The 18,793-nt window shown below is 33.7% G+C and overlaps 3 protein-coding genes across 3 annotated transcripts; all 3 read left to right on the forward strand.

Annotated features, from left to right (window-relative positions):
• Positions 1-5,884: 5,884 nt before the first annotated feature.
• On the forward strand, positions 5,885-8,918 carry LOC140872345 (uncharacterized). The gene is made up of 2 exons (XM_073275165.1): positions 5,885-6,090; positions 8,616-8,918. The coding sequence occupies exons 1-2, from the start codon at positions 5,968-5,970 to the stop codon at positions 8,709-8,711; spliced, it is 219 nt and encodes a 72-aa protein (XP_073131266.1). The 5' UTR covers positions 5,885-5,967; the 3' UTR covers positions 8,712-8,918.
• Positions 8,919-10,872: 1,954 nt separating this feature from the next.
• LOC140871678 (endoglucanase 1-like) lies at positions 10,873-13,214 on the forward strand. The gene is made up of 7 exons (XM_073274304.1): positions 10,873-11,163; positions 11,257-11,466; positions 11,610-11,810; positions 11,901-11,993; positions 12,088-12,249; positions 12,335-12,446; positions 12,569-13,214. Exons 1-7 carry the CDS (start codon positions 10,939-10,941, stop codon positions 13,063-13,065), a joined length of 1,500 nt encoding a protein of 499 aa, XP_073130405.1. The 5' UTR covers positions 10,873-10,938; the 3' UTR covers positions 13,066-13,214.
• Positions 13,215-16,377: 3,163 nt separating this feature from the next.
• Positions 16,378-18,567, forward strand: LOC140872314 (growth-regulating factor 8-like). The gene is made up of 4 exons (XM_073275134.1): positions 16,378-16,835; positions 16,998-17,177; positions 17,263-17,521; positions 17,886-18,567. Exons 1-4 carry the CDS (start codon positions 16,574-16,576, stop codon positions 18,421-18,423), a joined length of 1,239 nt encoding a protein of 412 aa, XP_073131235.1. The 5' UTR covers positions 16,378-16,573; the 3' UTR covers positions 18,424-18,567.
• The last annotated feature ends 226 nt before the right edge of the window (positions 18,568-18,793 follow it).

Here is an 18,793-nt window from a genome sequence, read left to right on the forward strand (position 1 = left end):
GCTTATTAGGGATTTTACTATATCTCCTGACAAAATTATTTTAGTCATTGGATAATCGAGGGCCATAGCTTTCGAACATTAAAAATATCATGTAATTACGGATGCGTTATATTGATGAAATCATAAAAACAATCGTGTAGCATTACTTCAAATTAAGGAATTGAATTGGTTGAGACAATCATGTAATTGGGAGATTTGTACTCTAAATTGTAACCAAACCATAATAAATATGAGTGCGAAGAAATTCAAAGGCATGATGCCACCGGAACATCTTGCATTTATTTATTTTAGCGAATTGCAACCATCTCTGTTAAGCTGCCAATATTTCAAACGACTACCATCTTTAGCACATGCAAGAGTAGAAAATATCACACTTTAAATGGAGATTCATCTATATAAAATACTAAGAGTTTTGGCGCACTCGTTCCGTGTATTTATATATAAAAAAAATATCTTGTATAATTAATATAAAAAAACAAGGGTTTTATATTCTAAAAGATAATATATGTCTAAATAGTTGTATTAATTGGTTTAGATGGTTTTTATGATATGATAGGAAATATACTTATAATATATATATATATATATATATATATATATATATATATATATGTGTGTGTGTGTGTGTGTGTATAAAATTTCCAACTTCTTATCTTTTTATATCATCTCTTAGCTTGTATAGTACATATATGCCTATTCATCCAGCAGAAGAGTGGACTATGAGGACCAATAATAATAATTATTATTATTTAAAAATGTGATTAGGCCAATTTAGGTCCGTTTAGCCTTTGTTGCTGCTAGCTATATGTGCGTACATTAATTGTGATAACAGTGTATATATTGACAGTAAAAGAAATGTTATTTATTCCATTTTAATTAAATGCATAAGTAATGGGGAAAATTAAAAATAATAATAAATTTGTTATACAGTATATGTCATAAATATCCTATATAATTGCTTCTTTCAAAATTGGTGTCGAAACTATTAATTGGATGTTATAAGAAACTTTGTAGATGTTGGCAACGACAAATTATAAACTTTTCGGAAATTTTTCGAGAGGCTATCGGCGTATGAGAATATATATATTAACTACGCTTTATAAAAATTTTTTCCTGTAATATATAAATAAACCCAATTATCTTATCCAAAATGAAATAATAATAATAAATATAAAAAATAAATGGGAAGAATATAAATGCATGGCACCGATGGAGTGCTTGGCCAATTATAGGCAAGGCGTGATCCTAAATAAATGGGGCCTTAAAAATTTATAACGACGCGTCGCCAATCGGGTGGTGCGAGACGAGAAACGGGTGGTGAAATTATGAGACTTTGGACTTTGGAGTCCTTGGACTTGGTCAGCCTAAATAATTATAGTAAATATATTAAATTCAAGAAAAAGTATATTGTTAATTGAATTTTATATAGGTATTTTTTTTTTTTTTTTTTTGTGGCGAGACATATATTATAATTGAGTCTCAAATTTGAAAATTTTGAGGGTTTGATAAATTTATAAAAAGCAGTTATAAGTTTTTTAGAATTTGTAAGCTATTTTAGGAGCTTATAAAATGTCGGATCTTATTTTAAAAATAAGCTTTTGAAGTATTTGGATGAACTTATTTTAAAAAATTTAAAGATGTTGATTTGTTTGATATTATAAAATTTTTTTATTGTTAAAATTACAAAAAAAAAGTATAATACTACAAAAATAATGTAAATACTAATATATATATACAAAAATATTGTTAAATTTATCATAAATGTTAAACATATATTAAAAAACTAATTTTCATTTTAATTTAGAAAAAATGATAAACTATGTACAAAAAATGGACATAAAACATGGTGGAAGTTGTTTTGTAGAGCTTATAAGCTCTTTCAATTTGTTTGATAATAATTTGATCAAACAATTTATAAGCGGCCAAAATAAGCTATTTGAGAGCTTATAAACTGTTTTTTTAAAAAAAGATGGGGTGACCTTATTTTTTTTTTTATAAAAAATCTCATTTTAAAATTTCACTTCTCCAAAAAAGTCTTATGTATTTCCATAAATCCTTGTCATGTCCTCAATTTATTAAATATTAAATATTTTTTAAAAATGAAATTTCAAAAATAAATATCAATTTTTCTAAATTTAAAAATGAATTTTTTTTTTTTTTGTAATATAGGTTTAATATTTATGATAAAATTTTAAAACTATTTTTAAATAAAATTCATAGTATTATACCCCTTTTGATTATTTTGACAATAAAAAATCTTATAATGTCAAACACATTAACATATTTAATTTGTTTGAAATAAGTTCATCCAAACACTTTAATAGCTTAATTTTAAAATAAGTCGTGACAAATTATAAGCTCCTAAATAAGCTTATAAGCTCTAAGAACTTATAAACTATTTTTAATAAGTTTAGTTAAATAACCTCTTAATCATGTATATGATCTATTTGTAATTATAGGATAATTCCCACATAGTATTCTTAAAAATAAATTAAATATTTCTTTATTAGTTAGTTCTCCTCGTGGAGTTATATGTGTAACACCCGAAAATTTTAATACGTAAATTCGCATGCATAATTAGGGAAAATAATTATTTAAAAATTTATATTTGGTTTAAATGACATTTATGTGTTATTATGTGAATTATATGCATGATTTAAAATTTATTTTAGCATTTAACCCGTAATTATTGTATTTTTAGATTTTTGAGTAAATAAGTTATTTGATCGCGTAGACGGGACCGTGGACGGACGAGATACCAAAATTTTTAACCAAAAATATTTTATGAGTTTATGAGCCTTAAAATAATATTTTAAGGTATTTTGTCAAGAAAATTTTAGTATTTAATTATATATTTATTTAGGGGTTTATTTTTAGCCAAAATAAGTCATTTTATTGACTTTTATTAATATTTAAAAATCTCTTAAGTCTTAATTTCGGGATAATGGTTTTTAGTATCAGATTATTATTATTTTTAAGAGTTTTAAAGATTTTTCTTAAGGTATAATATCTTTATTTTGAGTAATATCTATTATTAATATATTATTTACCCAAAATTTAAACCTAAAACACTCCCTAATCTATTCCAAACCCCATCAGACGCCTCCACCCTTTTCTTCAACCCCTTTTCACGCCTCTTAGCAGAAAACTCATCCCCCATAGCCGATCAAGCTCTAGTTTTGAAGATTTTGGTTCGTTCGTCGTCCCGGGGACCCGTATACGCATCCATTTTCGTCAATCAATTAAAAAGGCATGTTTAATTCCTTTCCTTTACCACCATATAAGCTACTACTCACGTTTTTATAAGAATGTATGAGTTTGACACTGATTTTTATGAGTTCATGCAAGAATTTAATGGTTTTTCCTTTGATTCATGAGTTTGCTCTTGTTTGATGCATGTTCATCACGTTTTTATGGTATGGGTTCAAACCAACTGCTGGTCCATGGTTCAGAGGGTGAGTAAGGGTCCCTAGGGTAGAGCTAAGTCGGGATTTGAAGCTGGGGTAGGCTAAAATCGAAGATGGAGTTTTCTGCACACGATCGCAGATTAGGGTTTTGGGGAAGAGAGCTTCGTCCTCCTTCCTCAGACCACGACTTGGGGTAAAGCTTGTTGGGTTAGAACCTCCTAGATGTTTTCTAAGTTTTTTAAGTGGTTTCACGGTCTTTGGTTGTCGGAGGAAGCCGCACGAACAAAAGTTTGGCGACTGCTCAGTCTGCGCGCGAGGAGGAGGAAGGCATCTGGTGCAGAGCTTCGTTCTCACACCTCAGGCAATGGTTTGGGATGAGGTCTGATGGGTTTGAACCCCATAGATGTTTTCTAGGATTGAGAAGTGGTTTCATGGAAAAATATGGCCGGAGTAGGGAGAACGATCAGATTTACGGAAGCCGCTCAGGGTTGGACGCGAGCTGGGAGAACAGCCTGTTGCAGGGCTTTGTTCTCCTTCCTCGAACCACCGTTTGGGCTGATTTTTAGCTTGATGGAAACGTCTTGATGTTAGCTAAGTGCTAGAAGTGGTTTTATGGTCAAATATTGTCTGATCAGAGAGAAAGAAAGGAATTAGTACAGCTGCACGGAGTTGGTTCTGTGCAGAAATATGCTTGGGTTAAGTTTTGAACTTCTGGGTTTTATTTCGGGCTGGGCTTGGGCTGGGTGGTCCGGGTTGGGTCTGTGTTATTATGGATCGGGTTAGTAGGGTCCGGGTTCGGGTTAGGTGGGCCGGGCTCGGGTATTTTAATTTTTAAGTAATTAAGAGTTTAATTGGTTTTTGGGCCAGTTTAATGTTTAAAAAATTATTTGGGATTCCAAATAATTTTATTTGGGCCTTAAATATTTATTTAAGTTAGTCCAATGATTTTTATGGGTTTGGGAGCCCATGAGAATTTTTGGGCCAGTAAGTGGATTTTTGGGCCAGTCTAGAGTTTTATTGGGTTTAATTAAGTTAGTGAGCTTAAATATTTTTATTTAGGCCCAGTTAAGTTTAGTTAAGTTATTTGGGCTAAAATATGATAATAGGGCTTTTATTTAAGTTTAATGGGCTTTGAGTGTGTGGTCAGCAGTCTGGACCAACCCATGAAAATTAACTAAGTCCGGAATATATATTTAATTCTTTTTTTATGCATGAAGTTTATTTTAAGTATAAGTATATTTATTATTAAAATTAATTAAATATATATTACGGACATATTTTAAGTGCATGCATACATGAAATATTTTATGATGTGTTTATGATTAAGAATTGAGCATGAAAAATATTTTTATGGAAATTGAAGTGGTGTGACAGCACAGAGGTGGTTTACCACCGGCACAGAGGTAGTTTTACTACCGGCATAGAAGTGGTTTTACCACTGGCACAGAGGTAGTTTACTACCAGCATAGAGGTGGATTTATCCACCGCCACGTACGATGGTTTCTAGACTGATCAGTCGGCACGGTTATTAGTCACATTCATGGATATGACCATACTCAGTTTTTATGATTATGACATGCTCAATTATGTTATGTATGATTAGTTATGATGTATGTACGACTGATGATGAATAATTTTTATGATGCATTTATTTTAAGATCATGCATGCATGTCCACGTAAGTTATATGTATTAGTATGATTATGTGATGCATTATTTTAAACCTCGTTATCAAGGATTAGACATGTTGAGCCTCTAGGCTCACTACGCTTATATGGTGCAGGTGAGTATGATGATGTCTATGTAGCTCCTACCGGTGGCGAGGACGTATGAGCGAGCATGGCAGTGGACCCCGTGACCGTCGCAGTTATTTAGATTATTGCATTGAGTTTTGAAACATGATTTATTTTACTATTGTTTCCGCGTATGAGATTTTTCAGCAATATTGTTTATTATTTTAAATTGATGCATGAAACATTTTTAAGGATTTATTTATTTAATATTTTTTTTAGGTTACTTAAGAAAAGTATGTTATTTTTATATACATATATGTATGGGCGTATATGTATGGTATTATTTTTAGTATATTAAAATAAAATAAAAAAAAAGTTTTTCCGCATTTTATTAGTAGTAGGCGTTTCAATATGTGTAAGACGGACAACCTTATTCATATATAAAATGAAAAGTAATATTTTGAACATTGGACTTGAGTCACAAAAGAAATATATGTACGTATTACAAAATTTATTAAGTGGCGTGGTCTCCAATAAGATTAATTGAATCAAAACAATTTGATTAAAAGAAAACTTGTTTGTTAGTATATATATATATTTTGGACAGGAAAGTTGATTTTAATTTAAACATGCATTAATTCAAGTACTTACTGTAATTTATATACCAAATCACTAATTTATCAATGGGCTGTGTTTTTAACTTTTTAGCTTAATGCTCAATGAAAGTACCATTTTATTTGAAATTATCTTTAAAATCAAAAGAAAAATATATCTACCAAAACGGAAATCGGTTCGACGATTCTCTGAAATTGAACGTGGGCGAACATAATGGGTTATGTGCTGCGAGTGAGGCTTGCATCGTTCTTCACCGGCGCCGCCGTCGCATCTGCCGCGGGTCTCTATTATCTGCATAAGGATTATAAGATAGCTCACCACGCCATTTCTGAACAGGTACCGTAGTTTTTGGGGTATTTTTAATGCGTAAATTTTACGAGAGGTTCGGATTCGTGATTGTTGGTTAATTTTCTAATTTCATACATTTGATTCTTAATTTAATGGATATGTGAAATCTTTGGTATGAAATACGGTTATTGTAGGTTAAAGTGAAATCGATGCCCGTCCTTTCTTTCTTTCTTTATTTTTGTTTTGTTTTGTTCATCTGTGGTATGCCTGTCCTAATAAACTGGGTTTATTTGCCTTAGTTAATAAAAAATGGATTCACTGGGCCTTATGAATTGATTCAGTTCTAGAACATGCTAGGTCGAGCTGTAAATATGCTCAGATTTAAAAGTGGTGAAAATTTGTGCACAGTTAATTTTGAATTGCATTTACTATGGCAGAATTCTCTGTATGAAGGGTTAACATCCATAGATATGCCTTTATGAAGAGTGTTCGATCGTGCACTATCTTGGTTCATGTGGCATTTCTTTAAACACTCGATCAACTCTCAACATTGCTAAAGTCATTTTCAGTCACTTACGTTAGGGCCAGCGCTATCACAGATTGCATCCTTTGAAAAATCAAATTCAATATCATTTTCAGTTTTAAACGCATTCTGTCTTGTTAATAATACAATTTTGCATTTTGTTTAGTAAGTTATGGGGGCTTGTTCTGTCCTTGCAAATTAGTAACTTGCTAGAATAGGAAAGAAATTAGGCCTTCTTTTCACAAGTATTGAGGGAAAGAATGAAAAATCTTGACATGAATTTATACCTGCTTTAGATAGTGTGGGTAAGAGATCTTTAATGGACAGATGAGTTAATTTCAGTTATCATACAACAATTGCAAAAGTTTGGTTAAAAGATAGTGGATTGGAAATATTCTTGCAGTGATACTTGGATTGCTAGGATGTTGGTTGACTGCTCCAGTGTTGGCAAAGATAGTTGTTTAAAAAAAATGTAATCAACAAACCAGTAATTGAATCTGTCCTTTTCAAAGCCTTAATGGAAAACTTGGAAATCTTTCATGATAAATAATATTCTCTTCAACAAATAGCTCTGTGAGGATATAATGGAAGAGTAGTAAAAAGCAAAAGTAGTACCATCTCCCAACATCAGTCTATCATGAAGTGCTCTCAATCAGCCGTAGTTACCAAGACTACGTTCTCGAAATTTCCCCTAGACCAATAAGTATAAACTAAAGCAAGAAAAGAATTTGAGTTTATCGACCCTATTAAACCACTTTGGTCGAGTATTGCAGTCTAGACCATCGCAACCAATGGTAGCAACTTTGTTGCTTTGCCAAAACTCCATATGTGTCTGTCAAGAACAGCCATTTTATTGAAAGTTGTAGGATTACGAGTGGGTAGGTAAAGAATCTGGTAATTAGAGTTGCAAAGGGATTGATGGGGGCACATATTCAGTTTTTGTATGCACGGGTTTCATGAAGCATAGGTCTGTTGTGAGGTGCAATTGATGTTGCACACCTTTATGATCATAAGATAGATAAGTTACATGTTAATCATAGGTATATCGACTTCAATGGTGCATGTAACTCTCTCATACACTGTCCATCTCATAAACACAGTTCATATTAATTTGGGAGACAATTGGACGATAAGAAGGTTCATAGACCTTTTCCAAATTGTGGAGAACTTGTAGGAACAATTTGGCTCATACCAAAGTAACTGAAACATCGAGGGATTTAAAAAGAAAAGAATCGAGAAATGTACCTTAAAGGTCATTCGCAATCAAATATAGAAGAATTTTGCAAGGTTAACGTGGACATTAAATTGGTGCTTTCACTGAAGGACTGGTAAGAAGATACGTAGCAGACATTCTGGCTACTGGTGATGTTAAATTGTGTGTAATTTTGATTTTAGCATGAAGGGTATATCCTTAGGTTACCCATCCAGCCATTTGATTTGTCAATCTCACCTGTGGCCCAAAGCAAGAAGAGTAGTTGTTTGCTATTGCATCATTGTGGTTGTCAAAATATTAAGGCAGTGTTTGCTTTTGTTTGTTCTTATTTTCCGTTCATTTTCAAGAAAACTCACTCTACCTTCATGATTATTAATTTGAAACTAAATTTTCATATTTATCCATAAACACCATATTGCTGTATTTTATTGTTATACAATGCCATATATTTTAAAATCTCGAAATACCCAATACTATTTATAATTATTAATTACCAGACAAAAGTTCATATAATTAATCACTATGGTAAATATTTCTAAAAAAAATGAAAACCACACTTCATTTCCAAATATATTTTCAGAAAACTCATTTTCACAAAATAAACTTCCGAGAACAGTGGAAACAAAACCAACGATATCCCAAGTATTTTAGTTCAAGGTGGTCAGTGGCAGCTTTATATGGCCTCATGAGTAGATTTGGTAGCTCTATGTTTTCATGATTTTGAAAGTTTAATCTTTTTTCTTGATTATGAGTTCAATGTTCATAAAATGTGTGTTGTGAGAAACTGCAAGCTGAAAAATAGTAATGTATCATTGGCTATTACTTATTTTACTGTAGATGAATGGCCTTTATGAATCTCTGGATGGACGTCTGTCATCTTTGGAGAAGTTAAAAGTTGTTGAGGCACCAATTCATGTTGAAGCTGCTGAGTAGAAGTTCATGATGTACCCCTTTCCGCAACAATAGCAAGGCTTCTTGCTTCTTAGCTATCTTGTTTACGTTTCGACCCCATATCCATGTAAGGTCCGGGGCAATTTTCAAATGACTTTGATAATGACTTGTTTTATCGAGTTTAAAATTATGCTTTTCTAGCTTTGTAATAGTTTTCATGAAAGCTGAAATGCAGATTTTATTCAAATATGTGCTGACCATCGATAATTCTCAGTCCCTTAGCTTTCTTTCCTTCTCACATAGCTCTATTTTGTCATGGCCTTTTCCTGTTTCTTTCTTTTGGTCTTCTTCCATCACTTAAATTATAGCTAAATTCATGATCAAATTCAACCGGTCCAGAGGGCAAACAAAAGAATCCAAAATGCATGAAAGAATCCTATGATGGTCTTTTGTTAGGGTTGTATGAAATCCAATATAAAAAGGCACACCAAAATGGCTGCTGTACTGCTGGCATATGGTTCCAGTTTCCCATCCTTTTTATGTGTATTCACGGGATGCTAATTGGATACTAGGAACGTGCCTAACATATTTCCTCAGGATATCTTTGAACTGTAGTGGATTTCAAATACCTCTTTTGTAATGTTTCAAGTAGTTTCCATCATCAAAAACCTGTGGCCTCTGAAACCAATATATTCCTATTTATATGCAACCTAAGCTTTTTTGTGTAAGAAATTTTAGTTATGATTGTTTGAAAACTTTGATAGAAAGATTTAATGAATACAAAAAGTAAAGTAGGATGAAATTATATTTATGTATGCTGCAACTGGGAATGGGCACACGTGAAATATAGAGCTTGTAGTGCCCGTGCCCGTGACTGCGATGCGACGTCACAACACACAATATAGGACAAAACACTGTTCCGCCTTTCGGTCTCACATATTATACTTCGGTTTTTGGGCAGATGGCGATAACAATAGCACGCCTCCACCCCTTTAATTACGCCTATCACCACACCCAATTTCAACCAAAACCATTTTATTTTACACTGAAATCACGCTCATTTTCTCCCTGGACGTTACGTGATCCAGACTATTAATTTTCGGCTGCTTGAATTTTGCCAGTTTGATGACACTTACTTCTTCTAGTTGAGCTTGAATTCCCAATTTGTTATATTTTTCTTCCTCCAGAAGCAATGATGGCCATTGAAATCTTTAAATCCGAGGTGCTAAACAAGTCGACATAATTATGGTCCAATGAATCGACACAAGTCGACATAATTATGGACCAATGAATCGACACAAGTCTAACTCGTGAATGTTGGGTGTGAAGCTTGAGTACGGATGTAGTATAAGAAATAAAAATACTGTACTTTGTGCTAGCATTTCATCAACCAGCATGTACTCAACGAAACCATAAATATAGAAAGCCCAACGCCCATAGGTATATGTGTTGTATTGAAGTTCAGTTCACTACCTTTCGAATGACTAAATTTAATCTCAAACTTAAAGTCACAAACTCATGCTATGAGAAGAGCATGCTCGATTGAGCTCGTGTGGAGTTAGCTCTATCATTCTTCTCCGGAGGATACACTCAACATGTCGTCACATCACAAAAATGTGTTTAAAAAAGTTTTAACTCTAAATTTCTTCACACCCACATGGCATCAGTTATTCCACACATTGAATTTCGCAGTTTGTCCCAACTTAAAACAATTTCGGCTCAATAAAAAAATTTAGAATTTATTAGAATTACGTCAAAATTGTTTTTTATTTTAAGAAAGGAACAAAGCTAAAAATTATCCGCTCACAACAAGGCTCTGAAAATCCGAGAAGTGGTCGAGTAAGATTTCGAACAAAGGTGACTCGTTCAATCAAATTTAAAATGCACCTCGTACATTTCTTCCCAAAAAAGAGAGGAAAAAAACACATCTTACACGGTACACATATTATGTATTAGTCAATATTAGCAAAGAAAGTATTCGTATTTGGCATGTACATTATATAATATAACAGCAGAATTCTACAATATCCAATATATATAGTCTTAAAAGATTTTGTTCCTTCCACCGTCGGGACATTGAGAGATAAAAACTTTGTTGCTTCCGAATGCAACATGATGTCTGGTTTAGCGCAGCTGATCCCGTGACTCAAATGTGACTTTCTTTATTTTATCTCCACACCATGACACAACTACTAACGATTTCTCTAACCGCAAAAGTCCTATAAATATATGTGAAAATTTGATTACACTCACAAGCTTTTCCAAGAAAATGTCTTCTTCTTCTTCCTCAACATTAAATGTTATCATGCATGTTCGTTGCTTCACTCTATGCTTTCTTATTCTATCTTGCTCCGCATTCACTTCCCAAGATTATTCAGAAGCCCTCGAGAAATCGATCATCTTCTTTGAGGGCCAGAGATCAGGGAGATTGCCCCCGAATCAACGTCTCATGTGGAGGGGTGATTCAGGGCTATCTGATGGCTCTACTAACCATGTAACTTACAATTTATATTAGGATATACATAGACTGTTAATAAGTAGCATACATTTTATGTATCTAATATTTTGGAGAAATTTTAAATTTCAGGTTGACCTCGTAGGAGGATACTATGATGCAGGGGACAACGTCAAATTTGGATTGCCAATGGCTTTTACAACCACACTTCTGGCTTGGAGTGTCATCGAATTCGGCAACTCTATGCAAAATCAGCTAGAGAACGCGAAAGAGGCCGTTCGTTGGGGCACGGATTATCTCTTGAAAGCAGCCACTGCCACTCCAGCCACCTTATACGTTCAAGTGAGTATAATCATAAAACAATATCTATCTCAAATTACAATACGAACTCGTTATGTAATGTAATCAACGTCCAAGTAGAGTATGATATATATATGCACGCCATAACGTGACATAACACAGCATTATATATCCGAATGTGGCAGGTGGGAGACCCTAACATGGATCATCGTTGCTGGGAAAGACCCGAGGACATGGACACGCCACGCAATGTGTACAAGGTTTCGCCGCAGAATCCTGGGTCCGATGTTGCAGCCGAAACAGCTGCAGCATTGGCAGCTGCCTCTATCGTGTTCAAAGATTCAGACCCTCCTTATTCCAAGAAACTACTCAACACTGCAATGAAGGTGAGCCCGTCATTAGTTACCATTGCATTCTTCGTCTCAACTGCTCGAAATCATCACATGAAATGTTTCTGAAATCGTTTATATATGCAGGTTTTCGATTTTGCTGATCGGTACAGAGGTGCTTACAGCGACTCTCTTGGCTCCGTCGTCTGTCCGTTTTACTGCTCCTATTCAGGATATCATGTGAGACATAATTTGCACCATTTACTTCATTAGTTAATTTTCAAAAAACTATCACATATTCTCCAAGTTCAAGATTTTCGTGATGGGGACACAGGATGAGCTTTTGTGGGGAGCTTCATGGATTCACAGAGCTTCTGAAAATGCCTCGTATTTGGCTTACATTCAGTCGAACGGTGTCACGCTCGGGGCCGATGAAGACGATTACTCGTTTTGTTGGGATAACAAGCGAGCTGGAACAAAAGTTCTACTCTCCAAGGTCGAATTTCTTGTATATTCAACTTCTTGATTCATTGAAAATTTCATCCCAAGGTTAAAAACGAAGTTGCTCTGTTTTCTTCCAGGGCTTCTTAGAACTGAATATTCAAGAATTTCAACAGTACAAAGTGCATTCAGACAATTATATATGTTCACTGATCCCTGGATCACCCAATTTCCAGGCACAGTATACTCCAGGTTACTTACTAGCCATAGCAAAAACATTAATTTAATTTCCAAGACATGCAAATTTATGTCTAGTTTCATAAGTCGTGTGACATAATATAATGTCTAAACAAAACAATATAACATGTCTTCAGGGGGACTTTTCTATAAGGGAAGTGAAAGCAATCTCCAATACGTGACCACATCAAGCTTCCTCATTCTAACGTATGCCAAATATCTCAACTCAATTGGAGGAGTGATCTCTTGTGGGACTTCCACCGTCACCTCAGAAAACCTCGTCGCCTTAGCCAAGAAACAAGTCGACTACATATTAGGCGAAAATCCGTCCAAAATGTCGTACATGGTTGGATTCGGGCAGAGATATCCGCCACGCATACATCACAGAGGTTCTTCCTTACCATGTGTGCATGATCACTCAGCTCACATAGGATGTGGTGATGGATTCCGGTACTTGTACGCGGCTTCGCCTGATCCGAATGTTCTTGTAGGAGCCATCGTAGGTGGTCCAGACAACCGAGATCATTTTTTGAACGACAGAAACAATTATCAACAATCTGAGCCAGCTACTTATATCAATGCTCCATTCGTTGGAGTTTTGGCATTCTTTTCACAAGAATTAACAGCAGTTTAGTTTGTTTTTGGCGTTCGATATCCAAATGGGATATGTTCCAGCCCACGTATGGAATCATCAACATCCAATCTTAGTTTCATATCTTGTCTACCTCTTAGCTTATGCAAACTAGAATGTATTTTAAACGAAATGATATTGATCAACTTGAAATTCTATCCTAGTCAACACGAAATACATAAAATATTGTTGGGTGCAATAATTGTTCTTGCTGAATAGAGCGATCGAACTATTTGGGTTGCTGTGCGTTTAAAAGATTTGAGTCGCACCATTACCAACCGCTATAGCTTTAGCTAAAGCGGCAAGCGTGAATTGGTATTAGAGCCATGAGTTCGATTCTTATTGATTGCAAGGTGTACAATTCTTGGGAGGGAGATTGTTGGGGTGCAATAATTGTTCCTGTTGAACCATGGCGCTCTTGTCTGCTGTGCGGTTTAAAAAATTTGAGTTGCACAATTACCACCAGCCATAGTTGTTGGTAAAACTACAAACGCTCGATCCTATAAATATGAAATCAATAAATTTGAAATTTATGATCATACTTGTTTGAATAACAAAAAAATAGATTTGAAATACAAGATTTTGAAATTCTGATGCCTCCACAATTAAGTCTAATAATGAATTTGGTCCTCGTAATTCCGTATTCCAGGTTTCGTAAAATTAAAGTTGACAATCAAAGCCCATGGATTATCCCAGAAGAGACTAGGGTCCCGTCATTAATGTTCAAAGCCCAGTGGGCCCAAAGTGTAAAATAAATGAGAGAGGGCATGCGTTAAGAGGGTAGAAACACGCGTTCTGTTTTCATGCAGACCGTTTGTTCAAACAACAGTACCATCTAATCGCTACTTGGCGGTTGTATTCTCTTAAAAATACTTTTGTCGTATGAGTCTGTCGCATAAAATTTGTTCAGTATTTACACGATGAATACCGAAGGATAATGATTCAAGATCCAACCTCATTGAAAAAAAATAATAATAATTATCAAACCTTTGTACTTGACATAAGGGCCTATTTTTAATTTAGACTAAGCATCATTTGTACGCAATGCATGCACGATGCATCTATAAAAAAAAAATTGAATACATAAAATTTTTATGATAATTGATTTTCATTTTATTTTTTTAGTAATGATACCATGAATTAAATTTCAAAAATTTAGATTAAAATAAAATGAATTTTTTTATTTTAAAAATTTTGAAAGCGGTAAGATATGATAATTATTGATAAATTACAAATAAGTTAGTTATTATATACCCCTTTTAAAATTATTAGTATTATACATATGATGATATAATTTTAGTTTTTATTTAAGTTTCATCAAATTAATTGACTTGTTAATATATGGTTCAGATTTTGATTTAATAGTAAGGTATAATTCATATTTTTGATAAATTACACATATTCAAATCAAGTTTGAAACTTAATCCTCATACTAGCCAGAACTCGGCCTAATTAATTAACATATGCAACAAAGTCAAATGTTTTTGAACAAAAATTGGAAAAAAGTTTTGATGTTTCGTGCTGTTTGGATATAAAATTTGAAAATTAATATGCAAAAGTAGGGTGGGACCAGATTAGATATTTTCTGGCTCATTTCTAAATACATGAGATTTAGTCATCCCACATCTCCGATTCTCCCTTGAGTTTTGTTCATATATCCTATAGTATTTACTCTTCTATTTTGGTTTTCCACCGACATTATATTTATTTTTAACTTAATAATACCAAAAAATTTATTTCAATAATTTTGCACTGAAGGGGTGGTTAGATCATTAAAATAATTTATTGCTAACTTTTATTTTAAATTATGAATTGCAGGAAATAACAAGTTTCTACCATTTTCCAAGGTATTATTGATGTCATTTATATCTTATTATATTATTCGTATCAGTTCACAAATTTGTGTACAGAAAACGTAGTAAAAATCGTGTGATCATTATTTTTTCTAATTAATTTGTTTAAAATATTGAATGAATAAATATTTTCAAGATTAAAAAAAAATTGATAGTTTGAAAATTTTTGTTTGTTACAATCAACAAGCTCCAATGTTAAATATTATTATATTTTTTACCGTCAAAAAAAAATATTATTATATTTTTATTTTAATTTTTTAAAAAAAGAGGGCTCCGCAGCCCAACAAACAGGCCTTTTCTTTTTTGTAATCAATACCACTTACTTTTTCTACTCCTATGTCTTTCGTTGACTGACACAGTTTTGTTTTTTTACAATTCACTGTAGATGGTCACAATAGCATTTATAACTCTGAAACAAGAACAAAAATACACCATAGTTTTCTATATATATTGTTTTCAAATATTTTAAATCCATATCATGTCCTTTATAACTTTTAACACAAAAACTCACTCACGTGAGACCATTCTAAAAATAAACTGTAATAGGGATCTTAGACATGATTTTTTTAAAAAATATTATGTTTATATTTAATTTATGAATTTTTTTTTACTGTAAATTATCATTTTTTTACTACTTATGTTATGACAGCATATTATGTAATATTACATGTTGATTTGAATAAATAATATTAGATTCATGAAATTATAAATTTTTTTGTTCAAATTATAATTTTTTTACTGTAAATATATTATTATTATTATTATTATTTTAGTTATATTATGTGATATATGGAATGAAAAATATTTAAATTATGAAAAGCATTATTTTTTTATGTTCAAAGTATTGTTTTTTAGTGTAAAAATAACATTCTTATTAGTAATATTATGAAAAAAATTGTATAGTATAAGCTGATTTGATTGAAAACAATTATTATTTTATGGAGATTATAAACCAGACGGATCCATCTACTCACGTAATCATATAATATAATATTATTCTAAAAAGGGTGGGAAAATGCATTGTCATGAGATATGGAGATCATTATCCATTAAACTAGTAACTTCGTCACATAGAAAAATAAATATATTTCAAAGAAATTACACATCATTTAAATTTCTTTGTATTTTATTAACGAATGAATTTTTATTTTTTTTTTACATGCGAATCTCCATCCGCTATTTTTTGTGTGCACTGGGTAAACTCCGGACTAATGCAATATCCTGCAAACTAGTTAGGTAAATCACAGTAGATAAGCCTGTTACAGGCTAGTCCAAAAAAGTATTGATAAAAAGAATCAAACTTTTGACCTCTGATCAAGAGTTCACTTACTTCACCAACTTAAATACCCCGTTGGCGGCATCGAATGAAATATCTTATATTGTGCGTGGTTGGTTATATGGGTGTCCGGACCATTTACATCCACCTTACACACAAGACAAGAGAATCACATATAATAGAAGACTAGAGGTGAAGCAAGAATGTTGGAATTATAGGAAGCAAACGGTGATTGAAAACCACAAAAACCTCGAGTTGTAATTGGCGGCTCCATGATCAAAAGATTCATGAGAAGCTTTTAGCCCTTCTTCTGGATCTTTGGCTTTTTGGTTTTTTTTTTTTTCAAATTCGTTTGCGCTCCGAGAGGAAATACAAGTGGGGAATGAAGAAGAAGAACATAATTAGCGAAATGAAATCAACGTCAACGTCAATGGAGTACTCTGACTTTGGGCTGGGTTTGAAGATGCAGGCTGCTGAGTCGTCAGAGTTTCAAAAGACGAGGGCATTTCCCTTCAATCAGTATCAGTTTGATTCTGCCGGGAACAGTACTCATACTACCCCGTATGCCGGCGGCGGCGTGGGAACCTTCTTTTGGGACATTTCAAGTATCCAGGCCTGTGGCACTAACGAAATCTATGCTTCAGGTTTGCCAACAATTCGTTTTAGAAAGAGCTTCATGATCTTCTTCTTCTCTTTTACTCTATTTTTCTGAGTCAAGAAAGGGTGCGACTTTGACAGAAAACAGAGTAACACCCTTTTTCGATCTTAAAATACTGGAATGTTATTGTTGGTTTGCTTTATGACAGGCGGCGGCGGCGGGATGGCAGTGCCTGAAAGATCTTTATTCACGGCCTCGCAGTTGCATGAACTAGAAAGACAGCAGATGATACAGAAGTACATGATGGCTTCTATACCAGTTCCTCATGAATTAATGTTACCCTTTTCAAGAACATCATCATCTATTGCTGATGCCCCACAGTCTAAGAGTAATATATATTTTCATCTGATTACCCCATCTTCTTCCAGTACTCATTTATTCTTTTTTGTTTTCTTATTCACATATATGTATAGTGTGTGTAGCTTCCGGTTCCGGTGTGGATTCAAGATTTTCATCGAGTAAGTTGGATCCAGAGCCATGGAGGTGCAGAAGAACAGATGGTAAAAAATGGAGATGCTCCAGAAACGCTGCGGCGGATCAGAGATATTGCGAGCGCCATTCCCACAAGAACAAACCCCGTTCAAGAAAGCATGTGGAACCTAAAACTAGCACAACTCAGCCCCTTCAAGCTTCTCACTTCTCTGGCGCCATACCATATGACCACCAAGCTAGGTGAGTAAGTTAAAACATAGTGGCTAAAAATAGTTCCACTTTCAAATTTTCAAAAAAATATTTGAATTAAAATCAGAAAAAAAAGTTTATAACCCAAAATAGTCATGTTCCTAGCAGCAAGTATAAAAACAAACAAGCAAACAAACAAGTAGGACCTCAATTGTTTCTAATCTTTACATTTACATGTGCGACACGTCATTTTCCATGGTATATTATTGTATCAATTTCTTGTTCTTATCTTATGTTTGATGCATCAAATGGTGTGCCATGTGGATGTTTTCTTCTGACCTTTTGTTGGCATCATCCACGCTCATTATTACATGTATATCTAATGTTTGATATAATTCCATGGTAATTGTCGAAGACTCGTGGGAGGTGGCAGCAGCGGCACCGCTATTCCTGTCTCTACCTGTAATTACCGACAGCAAATGCAGCAGATATCGTCCAGATTGGACCTAATGATCAATAGAGACCACACACCCCACCAAAAGAATGTGTCCCAATCTCATCAACAAGATTTTAAGGCCAGATTTGAATTCAGTCATGGGGAGTACAGTAGTTCTGATCATTCACTTCTCCCTCATTCCAAAATGACATCTTTTCAAGAAAATTTCTCTCTCCATTCGAACAGAATCCACACACCACCGCCGCCGCCGCATTTCATCGACGCATGGGAGCAAGAAGGGATCAAAGGGCTCTCACCGTCTTCTTTGACGTTATCCATGTCGTGGAATCGAGACGAGCAAAGAAATGAAAACGAGTCCGCGGAAAGACCTGGTGGACCATTGGGTGAAGCATTGTGTCTTGGAAATGCTAGTAACTCAAATCTGCTATCGCCGAATGACTATTATAATGCCTATACTCGTGAGGATGGAAGTCATGCATTCAAATTTATTCGATAACATTGATGTAATTTCTTTGGTTAACGATTCGATTTCAAGTGTTGGATCATGCAAGTCCGATGTAATCACATGTATTTGATCTTTTGTTTTGGGTATATTTTGTATTCTTGACTGGTTTTGTGCAACTTGAGTTATTTGTTTCTATGTATGCTTTGATACTCTTGTGCTACATGATTAACCATATATATATATTACTTTCATGGGATCATACACATCCTAGAGTCGCTTTTTAAGGTGGGCAAAAGGGTTTTGAAAATATTATCTAGAGTTGGTTTTTTTGATACGGGTTAAACTAATTTATATTTAAGATAAATAGTTATGTTTTTGACATAAAAATTAACATATTATCATTGATCAATTAGGAATCAAA

This window comes from Henckelia pumila, unplaced genomic scaffold, assembly GCF_033568475.1.
Source record: "Henckelia pumila isolate YLH828 unplaced genomic scaffold, ASM3356847v2 CTG_461:::fragment_3, whole genome shotgun sequence".
Classification (NCBI taxonomy): domain Eukaryota; kingdom Viridiplantae; phylum Streptophyta; class Magnoliopsida; order Lamiales; family Gesneriaceae; genus Henckelia; species Henckelia pumila.